At 34.9% G+C, this 12,033-nt stretch overlaps 1 protein-coding gene across 6 annotated transcripts in view; it reads right to left on the reverse strand.

The window, feature by feature from the left end:
- Positions 1-12,033, reverse strand: part of DOP1A (DOP1 leucine zipper like protein A) — a 115,393-nt gene that overhangs the window by 81,659 nt on the left and 21,701 nt on the right. For all 6 annotated transcript variants that reach the window (XM_037039396.1, XM_037039393.1, XM_037039397.1 and 3 more), the window contains exons 2-3: positions 3,408-3,598; positions 1,049-1,230 (exon numbers count right to left, since the gene is read on the reverse strand). In XM_037039396.1, the coding sequence (XP_036895291.1) occupies positions 1,049-1,230; positions 3,408-3,545 (320 nt within the window). In that variant the 5' untranslated portion in view covers positions 3,546-3,598. The remainder of the gene's footprint in view (positions 1-1,048; positions 1,231-3,407; positions 3,599-12,033) is intronic.

The following is a 12,033-nucleotide window of genomic DNA, read 5'->3' on the forward strand; positions in this document are numbered from 1 at the left end:
ATTGCATGTTTACCACCCAAAGTCAGATCTCCTTCTGTCACAATATACTTGACCCCCCTTTACCATTTACTACCCCACCCCCCTTTTTCTATGGTAACCACCATACTGTTGTCTGTGTCTACGAATTCTTGTTTGTCTGCTTGTACATTTGTTACTTTCAGTTTTATAACCCACATATAAATGAAATCATATGGTTCTTGACTTTCTTTGTCTGACTTGTATGACAAAGAAAAGTTTGAAACCATTTATTTGCAAAGATACATGCACCTCTATGCTCACTGCAGCATTAGTCACAGTGGCTGAGACATGGAAATAACTGAAGTGCCCTTAATAAATGATTGGATAAAAAATATGTGGTACATATATACAGTGAAATATTACTTAGCCACAGGAAAAGATGAAATACTACAATTTGCAATAACATAGATAAATCTTGACAACATCATGATATGCAAAATAAGTCATCTCTCTTTTAAAAATCCACACAGAGATGGCATGTAAGCCAAAAATTTAAAGCAGAAGCTAAATTCATAAAAGGTAAATCATGGGCATGGATACACATGCCCAAGAACTGAATATAAAGTGAAACTATAAGGTACAGGACTAAGCAAGCCTTAAGGAACTCCATTAAGTAGATTTCAGGGAAAGGAGGGAAGCTTGGTAAAGTGATAAGTAACTAAACTGGAGAAAATAGTATCAGAGAAGCCAAGAGAAAACAGTATTTCAAGTAGACAATGGTCAACAATGTTGAAAGTTACCAAAGACATTAAGGTATCATTTTTCTAAGGACAGTTCTCAAGCTTAAAAAGGTAGAAAGTCCTGTAGGCTCAACAATTTTAAATAAAAACTTCACAAATAACCTCTAAGAAAAAAATTTTACATTGAACAATAATTAAAATTTTTCTGAACGACTTATCAAAATATTTATGACCCATATGTGAAAGCCTCCATCAAGGAATTGTTAACTTTTTAACTTTTACTGCAAAAAACATAAAACAGTTAAAATATATTTTACTTCTATGTAAACAGAGAGTAAAATTATTCTTACCTATATAAAAAAAGATCTTTGGCAAGTCGCTTAGGTCCAATGATTTTGAAGATAATTTCGTATGTTTCAAGTGCCTTCCGATGAACTCCGCCTGGTAATGCTGGGTGCAGACACTGAGCGAGGCGTTTGCCTATCGTCAGCTTTTTAGGTACTACTTGGTACTTTGCATTATTTTGTAAAACCTGGAAGAAAACATTTTAATTGGGTTAAGAAAAAAATATCACATTCCATTTTATTTCTGCTTTCTAACACACTATTATCAAAAAATCCTTATAGAACTTCCCCATACTTTAAAAAAATTAGGAGGCCAAAAAACTTTTATTTTTGTCAGTTACATCTATTAAGGTATATCATATTTGAAATTAAACCTGAGGATTTAAAAAATATTTCCTGTGTTTTTAAAAATCCATTGCATGTTAATAGAAATAGTGTATTTTATGAAAAATAACAATATTCCAAACTAGTATTTTCAGAGAAGAGGCATTGTTTTAGATTTTTTGTAAAACTTTAATGTTAACCAGCCTTTGATCTATTTGGATACGTTGTTTGAAATACATAGAGAATACTGGACTTGAAGAGGGATAACCACTGCTTTAGTGGTTATTACAATTACTGTTATAACGGTAAGTAATTGTAACAGCAAGTACTTGTAATGCTTACAAAAATCTACATGAGAGTAAAACTGCCTATTTGTTTTCACTACAATTCCCAAATGGACCAAACACATTTTGCTTTATTTATTTAATCATAACATTTCTTAAGAGATCATTGGTCAGGGTAGAATTTATAGAAGAAGATCCTATTTTACAAACCACCCAAAGCAGATTAGTTATTTAAGTAACAAAAAGAACGTATGAATGTAGTTCTTTAAAGTATTATGGTAAAGGGATGGCAGAATAGTATAAAATGAACACTAAGAATGAATACAAAATAACGCATTAGAACTGAATTTAGAAGTACACAAAAGTCCTTTATTTTACAAAATAAAGAACAGAGGTTAAAATACACAAAATGAGACTTGCCAAAGGCACTATTAGCAGAAGAGTCAGCACTAGATCTTCCAGTTCATTAAAAAAAGACAAGTCGAGGCTGTAACTGAGGTCCGTTTTATATTTAAAAACATAAAAATCCTTGCCTTGTTTCACTGAGACTTTAAGTAAGTTTAATTAATGACTTGAATACCCTACTTTGAATTATCTGGATACAGTAAAGTCTGTTTACACAAATACTGATGACTATAGAAAACTAATTATATATATGTGATTAAGCAAATTAATTTCCACAGTTTGAACACTTTTAAATATAGTTCCAAGCAAGTCTTCGGAAAAAGACTCTTCAGAACAAAAAAGAACCTAACTACCTTTAAGAAAACTACTACTGTGGGCTGTAGTTTCCTGGGGATGTTGTAAAAACTCTGAAAATGTATCAGACCTCAAATTATAAATGTTAGAATTTAACATGTCAAACGTAAGTCTGGGCATCTGATTTTAAGATAAATTCTTGGCATACTGAAAATGAAAGCTTTTCTTTTTAAGATAGCAATGCAATCATCTGTAGTATCAGAAGGAAAACTAGTGTTCTTGGTGTATATTTGAATACAAATTTTTTTCCTAATAATTGCATGCTAAGCTGTTTAATGTTAAAATTGTTATTGAAAGAGCTTTCCTTTTCTATTTGCTCTCCTGGTTCATTTAATATTTAGAAGCATTCCTATTCATTGACAACTACTTTAAAAAATCCAAAAAGCTTTAAAAACATAAAACTATGGATATAAGGAGATAAAAATTTGATTTTAGCTAAGAGAAAAAGTAGTGTCAAAATTTAAAGCTATGATCAATGATACCACCATATTTACAATGGATAAAAATCAGACAAGTCAACAAAGATCATTCAAGGCCAAGCTCTAAGTCACTGCTTGTCATTTTTCTAAAAAGTACTATACTGATTATTGTTATGGCTCGGTGGGATATAAAATGTTTCCTTACTGTCACATACCATTGGCGAAGGACACGTTACTGCCTTCCACGTGCAGGCTTTCACATTGTTGCCACGAACTCCAGAACCCTATGTGGTGCTCAACTACAGAAACTTACTAGCCCTATGGTTAGCATATGTGCTTCTTTGTTGTGTTTTTAAAGGCAACAATAACAACAACTATAATGTTTTTTGTTTTGGTCTTAAAAATATGTCAGACTACACAGGCAAGCAACTCATGAAGTAAAATAGCAATAACAAAAGTGATTCTGAGGTTTAATTATGTTTTCAAATTTTTGATTTCAAGATTTAGAGAAATTTAATAAGCACAGACACAGATTACTGATTTGTACTACTTTTTCTGATATGGATGAGACTGACATACCTTATTAAGTTTTCCAAGTGCCGAAATCAAATCTGCCCATTCACTGGAGTATTCAAAATTCTTTAGTGCTTTGTCAATCGCAGCTACATAGTTCCTGTATTTGGAGTCACTCAGTAACTCCAGCTCTTCTGTGTTCATCCTCCCACGGTGACTCACTAGAGGCCAGTTCTAAAGTCATGTAAAATCATTACCTGCAAAAGAATTTTGCAGGAGGAACCAAAGTTATAAGTAAAGTATTAAGATGGATTCAGATGCTCTTATACTTTGGTCAGCTAGTATGCAGGGTCATGGAAGTATTAAAAGACAGCTTTAAAGAAAACTCATTCTGTGTTTCTTCCTAGGAACTGGAAAAACGGCTGTGAGATTTTAAGGATATAGAAGAGTAGGAAACATAATTTATTTCAATTTAAAAATCATCTTATTTCCCTGTCGTATTTGCTGATAAAACATTCTGATATACATAGCTCTTTCCTTTGTTTTGATCCCACACACTAAGACTGGTTAGACTATAAACATCAAGGACATGCAAAATAAAAAAGGAGAAAGAAAAACATGAATGACTTGGAGATTATCTTATTTTATTAAGCAATAAATCAGCATATAGTATGAAGAAACACCAGCTCCTTGAAATTAAACCTTCATTTCTTAATTTTAATAAAAATGACAAGTACATGCGGTAGTTTAAAATATATTCACAAATTCTTTGGTATTACTTTCAAAAAGTGGTACCTAATCCTCAGCCCCTTGGGCTGGACTCTGTGATTTAATTCTAAGGAAAATAATAAAGCAGAAATGACAATGTATAATGTCTAAGACTATGTCATAGATGCACCCCAGATTCTGCCCCGCACTCATCACTAGTGCTGGGGAAAGCCAGCAAGCCAGCCACCATGTTATGAGGACACTTCTAAGAACCCTATGGTTAGTTCCTGTGGTAACAGCTTGAGGTTTTCTGACAACAGCCTTGAGAATAAATCACTTTAGAAGCAGATCCTCCAGCCCCAGGCAAGCCTTGATTTGACTGCAAGACTAATCGACACCTTGATTGTAACTTAATGAGAGAACCTGAGCCAGAAATACATAACTACAGCCCTCAAATTTATATCTCCAGAAGTTGCTGTTTTAGGCCAGTGAGTGCGGAAGTAATTCATTACACAGTAATAAATAACTGACACAGAATAGTAACAGGATTTAAATGAGGCTTAACTTAGAAACCAACATAGTCTCTCCTGCAATTATTTTGGTATCCTTTCTGACTTAGTCAACTAACTCTGAAACCTTCCTTGGAGCTGGGTTCGTGGAACCAAAGGAGGGAATAAGAATGGGTCTCAAAAGAAGTCTAACACAATTCAATGGGGAGAGGGATGGTGTAAAAATAGTCTTTTCAACAAATGGTTTTGGGATAACCGGATGTCCATTTCTGTAAAAGAATTAAGTTTAGTCCATCCTCACACCTACGCAAAAGTTAACTCAATAGGGATCACAGATTTAAATGTAACAGCACTATATACCCCTAGAAGAAAATACTGGATTAAATCGTTGTAACCCAGGGCCAGCCAATCTTAGAAATAACACCGCAAACAACAAAAGAAAAAAACAGTTAAATTGGACTCCATCAACATTAAAAACCTTTGTATTTCATTGGACATCATCAACTCACAGACTGGAAGAACAGCTATCTCCCATATTTCTGATAAGGAACTTGAAATATATAAAGAACTTTTATAAGTTCATTATAAAAATACAAATAACTAAAAATGGGCAAAAGATATGAGTAGACATTTCCCCAAACATATACAGGTGCTCAATAAGTACATAAAAAGATACTCAACATTCTTAATCACTAGGGACTGCAATTCAAACCCACAGTGAGATACACAACTAGGATGGCTGGAATTAAAAAAATAAAAAATATTGGCAAAGATACGGAGAAATGGAAGCCTTCTACACTGCTGGTGGGAATGTAAATTAGTGAAGCTGCTTTGGAAAGTAGTCTGACAGTTCTCAAAAGGTTAAACATGGAATTATTGTATGACTCAGCAATTCCACTGCTAGGTGTGTTATATGTACCCAAAAGAAATGAAAACACGTCCACGCAAAACTTATGGATGAATGTTCAAAGAAGAATTATTCGTAATAGCTAAAGACAGGAAACAACACAAATGTCCATCAACTAATGTGTGGATAAATAAAATACAATGGAATATTCTTCAACCATAAAAAGGAATGAAGTACCACTACATGCTACAACATAGATGAACACTGAAAACAGTTCATGCTCTAAGTGACAGAAACCTTTTATAAAAATATATATTGTACAATTCTACTTACATGAAATGTCCAGAATAGACAAATGTATAGAGAAGTACATTAGTTTTTGCTTAGGGTGGTGGGAGGCAGGAATAAGTGGAGGAATGGGAGTGATTCCTAATGAGAATGGGGTTTCTTTTCCGGATTATAAAAATGTTCAAAATTGAGTGTAGGAATGGTTATACAACTCTGTGAATGTATTGAAAACCACTAAATTACACACTTTAAATGGGTGAATTGTATGGTATGTACATTATCTCAATAAAGATACACATATATAAAATAGGCCTCATGGATCTGTGAAATTCCTCAAATTACACACAAAATTTACATATTACATTTTGAGGGGGAGACAAGTCCACTGCTTTAATAATATTTGCAAAAATATTTTTCTACATAATCCTCAAAAAGTTTAAAGAATTACTACTCTAGAAATCACAGCCCATATTAGTAAAACCTGTTTGCAATACAAAAAGCTATTTTTTATTACTTTAACACTTTATTTTTAGGTGAAAAACTAAAGTCAATTATTTTTCCTCAGAATTGTATTATATTCTCCCATTATATTTGAGTATAATTTGAAGATAAATCAGATATCAATCTGATCTTCTTTTCTTGTCTGATAATTATTTTCTTTTCTTTCTTTCTTTTTTTATCCCAATCACAGGACAGGACAGCTTTTACTGATTTTAGAGGGAGAGAGAAACATCGATGTAGGAGAGAAACACTGACTGATTGTCTCCCATACACACCCTGACTGGGGATCAAACCTGCAATCTAGGTATGCGACCTGACCAATAATAGGTATCACTTTTTTTTGGTGTATGGGATGATGCTCCAACCAACTGACCCATCTAGAAAGGGTTAATAATTGTTTTCTTGTTGTCTGATACTTGTAGGATACTCTATTTTTTTTTGTTGTTGTTCAAGTACAGTTGTCTCCATATTCCACCCACTAGTCCATCCCCATCCCCCACCCACAATCATATCCTCCTTCGGCTTTGTCCATGTATCCCCTACACATGTTTCTTGACAACCCTTCCCCTTTTTACCCCCATTATCTCCTGCCTCTCCTCTAGCTACTGTACATTTGCTCTTTATTTTAATGTCTTTGGTTATACTTTGCTCGCTTGTTTGTTTTGTTGATTGTGTTCCACTCACAGGTGAGATTGTATGGTATTTGTCTTTCACTTACTGGCTTATTTCACTTAGCATAATGCTCTCCAGATCCATCCATTCTGTTTCAAGAGGCAGAAGTCCTTTTTTTTTCTATGTAGTATTCTATTGTGTAAATGTACCACAGTTTTTTGATCCATTCACTTACTGACAGACACTTAGGTTGCTCCCAACACTTGGCTAGTGCAAATTGTGCTGCTATGAGCATTGGGGTGCACAGGTTCTTTTGAAGTGGTGTTTCAGGATTCTTAGGGTATAATCCCGGCAGTGGTATCACCAGGTCAAAAGGCAGTTCTACTTTTAGTTTTCTGAGGAAATTCCATACTGTTTGTTTTCCACAGTGGCTGTACCAGTCCGCATTCCCAGCAACAGTGCACTAGGGTTCCCTTTTCTCTCCAACCTTTCCAACACTTGTTTGTTAATGCAGTTATGATGGTCTTTCTGGTGTGAAGTGGCATCTCAGCGTGGTTTTAATTTACATCTCTGATGGCTAGTAACACTGAGCATTCTTTCGTATGTCTCTGGGCCCTCTGTATATCCTCCTCCTTGGAGAAGCATCTGTTTAGGTCCTTAGCCCATTTTTTAATTGAGTTGTTTGTCTTCCTGGAGTGGAGTCATATGAGTTCTTTATGTATTTTAGAGACCAAATCCTTCTCCTAGGTATCATTGGTAAATATGTTCTCCCATAAAGTTGGTTCCTGTTTCATTTTCATGATGGTTTCTTTTGCCATGGAGGTTTTTTATTTTTAAGTATATTTTATTGATTATGTTATTACAGTTGTCCCATATTTTTCTCCACTTTATCCCCCTCTGCCCCACAATCCCCCTCCCTCCAATGTTCCTCTTGCCTTACTTCATGTCCAAGGATTGTACATATAAGTTCTTTGGCTTCCTCATTTCCTATACTATTATTATTAACCTTCCCCTCTCTATTTTGTATTACCAATTATGCTTCTTATTTCCTGTACCTTCCCCTCCATTCTCTCCCTCTACCCCTGCACTGATACCCCCCCCCATGTGATCTGCATTTCTGTGATTCTGTTACTATTCTAGTTGTTTGCTTAGTTTTTGATTTTTAAGTTCAGTTGTTGAGTTGTGTTGGTTGTCATTTTACTGTTCATAATTTTTCATCTTCTTTTTTTTCTTAGATAAGTCCCTTTGACATTTCATATAATAATGGCTCGGTGATGATGGAACTCCTTATCTGGAAAGCACTTTATCTACCCTTCCATTCTAAATGGCAGCCTTGCTGGAGAGAGCAATCTTTGATGTAGGTCCTTGCTTTTCATAGGGGTGCCAGAAGGAGAAGAGAAAGAGCAAGACATTGAAAGATTATTTAAACAAATAAGAAAAACTTCCCCAATCTAGCAAAGGAAGTAGACCCTCAAGTCCACTGGGTGGTGGGGAAGTAGAATGGAAACTTTTTAGGTGGCAAGGGTACGTCCTGAGAATCCATATTACCTCGATTGACCATATTCTGTTTTTGTTTTCAATAAGGGAGAAGAAAAACGCTGCTTTTTAAAAATGTATGTAGCCCTGGCTGGTGTAGATCAGTGGATTGAGTGTGGGCCTGTGAACCAGACGATCGAGGTTCGATTCCCAGTCAGGGCACATGCCTGGGTTGAGGGCCGGTTCCCAGGAGGGGACACACGAGAAGCAAACATACATTGATATTTCTCTCCCTCTCTTCTTCACTTCCCCTCTAAAGATAAATAAATAAATAAATCTTTTTAAAAATGTATGTAAACAGTAGAAGGTAAAACAAGGACAGTGATAAAAATAAGTGCATGGCTACTTAGAATGATTAAGAGAAAGAACAACCCTTTTAGCTATTCTACCAAGTCCTTTCTCCAGTTTAAGACATCACTTTTCACAAAGCATCTTTCTCAAAATAAATAATGCTTGTTTATAGGTAACTATTACTCTTCACTTAACAATGACAAGTGGGTGGGGGGTGGGTACAGGGTGGAAGGGGACAAAAGGGAGAAAAAATAGGGCAACTGCAATAGCATAAGCATTAAAATAAATTAAAAAATGACAATAATTCTGTTTAAAGTTCAAAAGAAATATCCTCTTAACTAAAAAAAGCAGACATAAAATAAAAGCAAAAATCTTTATGTTCAATTCAACCTACTATATTAAGTTAATCAAATAATTATTTCCAATAAAATTTAGCCAATAATTTTTTAACATTAATTTTACAGTAATGTTTCACCCTTTTTTAAATTAGTAAACAATATACTGTTAATTTAGTATTCAATTTAAAAACAAAGAATGGTTGTTACATGAATTAACTTAGAAATGCTATAATACATACACTAATCAGTACTTATTTTTCTATACTCCCTAGTCTTTTAAGTTTAATTCAATATCTGTAAACAAACTTGAATCTGTGAGAGAAAATAAGTATTTTTACCCACCTAAAAGAAATCCCAGGCAGTATTAACATTTATTTGCCTTTGTAAATTTTATTTCAACTTCCAAAAGTAAAACATTAGGAGTACACACACACACACACACGCACACAAATTCATTACAATGCAAATTTAATCATGCCTACGCAGCTAAAAGATAGGATCAATATAGTACACAGGCAGGAAGGCACCAACATTTTAGCTGAGTGATTTCACATACAGGGATTTATAAAATAATTCACACTGAACACAAACCATGCATCTGTGTGTGTATATCAGTGTACTCAAGCTATGAAAGAATGGTGCTAGACAGTCAGTAGGCTTGCAAGGTGAAATCCCTTGATTGGCAAAGGAAAGAGACTAGAATTCATTTTGACAATATCAAGATATTTCACTGACAACAACAGGGTAACAGTAGTAGTATATTGGTCCAAAGTTCATGTGTTCAGTGCTTTGAAAAGCCAAATCTCAAAATATCAGAGTTTGGAGTTAGGAAAGGTTTACTGATTGAGAAGATGCCAAATGAGAGGACAGGAGCCCTAGTTCTCAAATTCATCTTCCAAAAGCACAGAGTTCAAGCTTCTCTTCTGCCAAGGGAAGGGGGAATGGGAGGGGTAAGGGGTGACTGACCACTACAGATATTGGGAGACAGCCAGAAGGGGTCTAAGGACGCTTGTGCTAGTTAATATGAATGCAGTCACAAGTTACCTGATAATCTTGAATATGAATGCAGTCCTGTGTTACCTGATAATCTTTGATAACCAATAAATACTTCTCTCATCTCCTCAGGGAAAGCACTTTCTGGTAAGGAGCTGTTTTTGTACTACTCAAGCGGCAAGCAGAATTTCTTTAATGATTAGCATGTCTATATGCAAGACCAAGCAGAAGCTATTAGACTGAAGGCCATAGGAACAGACCAGGCTTCAACAAGATGGAGTCAGAGAGATCGAGCATTTCACTCTGTTACATTACCTATAGCAGACATGCTCTTGCTTCTACATGTCTTTGCCTCTCATATTTTAAGGTTAATGTGAAAACAGAACAACAGTATTAATAACACACATCATGAAAGAACAAAAGAACTTCGTTGAAGTGTTACTATGCAAGAGAAAGAAGGAAGTCTAGATATTCTGGTAGATAGAACAGAGAATCAGAAACAAAATAAGGTGTTCTTGATTACTGGAAAATATTCAGAATCCCTTTACAAAAACTGGCTACCTTCCAAAACACTAATAAACCATGAACTATTATTATTATTGTACTTTTCTTTATTTCAGTCACTCTGCTCTCTTAAATTTCTTTAGGATGTTTTATTACTCCAATACAAGAATACAAGAAACAGAACCTGTCAAGAACTGTTATTATTCTCTGAATTTTTCTTTTTTACTGTCAAGAGACCACCATCTTCCCAATAACAAAAGCTTGCATGTGGACTTTATCTCCTCATATCCAATCTACCAACAAATACAGCTTTTTGTTGTTGTTCCAGCTAAAGTTGACTGGTAGACATTTTTCAGAATGATCTTTTAATCACGGCTCCTGAATGGCTACACCTGAATTATTATAATAGCCTCTCATTTTTACTAACTTCAGCTTCTCTAGCAGCCAAATGGTTTTACATAGCAAACACAGTTTGAGCATATTACTTCCTGCTGGAAGCTCAAAAAGTAAATGTATAATCCATAAAAAGCCCTTTAGCCCAGTGCTTGCCTAGCCTGGAAGAAGAAGTACCCATCATTGCTACCAATGTGACATTTAATTACTTAGAAATGAAATTAAAACTCTTAATCATATGATAATAAAGTCTTTTTGTAAACTGTACCCATTCAATCTATGATTCATATTTGTCCTGGCTAAACAAAATCTAGTGACAAAGATTATTTGCTTTACCAAACTTTAGTGGGCTTCTGAAACCTCTTCTAATCCATCTGCATACTTCCTTGTAAAATGTAGATTTGGCAAAACCCTTCTAAGTCAGTTTAATCAGACCCATGCCCCACCCCACCTTGCTAAGACCTGATCAGGTTCCCCCATTCTCCAAAATCTGATCAGTATGGCCTGTCTTCAGCAAGGTCTTGCTAGGTCAGTTTAGCGAGAATTCCCCCTTAACCCTAATGTTTCCTCTCAGTAATGTTCCATCCATTGACTCCCTGCTCATTGGCTGTAAATTCCCGTGCTGTATTTGGATGCAGCCAATCTTTATCCAGCTGTAAGATCCCATGGCAGTGGTCACTACATCTATCTTGATGACCCTGAATAAAGTTAGCTTTCCATCTTATACAGGTGTCATTGTATATATTTTTTTCTTTAACATTAGTAAACTGTTCAAGACTTGCTCCCTCCCATCCCAGTGCATAATCTATTCCTTTTCTGGATATGCCCTACACTTCTTTTCAAGAGCTTTTTCTTTATCAAATTATAACAAAATGCTGTGAGTGCACAATACTTGCTGATTCAGTACCTTTGACTTGTCTCATTATTTAGTAGGTATCTTTTTCAATATTAGAAACATGGCTTATATTACAGAATAGTATTTAAAATGCATATATGCTTCATGTTTCTAGAAGTTTACCATCTTTTTTCATAATTGTGGTAAAGCACACATAAAACTGACAATTTTAACCATTTTTAAGTGTAGAGTTTGGCAGCATTCAGTGTATTCAAACTTGTGCAATCTAGCCCATGAGCCTCAAGGTTCAACCTTGTTGTAGCATATAACAGGATTT

The sequence above is a fragment of the Sturnira hondurensis genome, unplaced genomic scaffold (genome assembly GCF_014824575.4).
Source record: "Sturnira hondurensis isolate 20B ecotype Veracruz unplaced genomic scaffold, ASM1482457v3 Scaffold0025370, whole genome shotgun sequence".
In the NCBI taxonomy this organism is placed as follows: Eukaryota; Metazoa; Chordata; class Mammalia; order Chiroptera; family Phyllostomidae; genus Sturnira; species Sturnira hondurensis.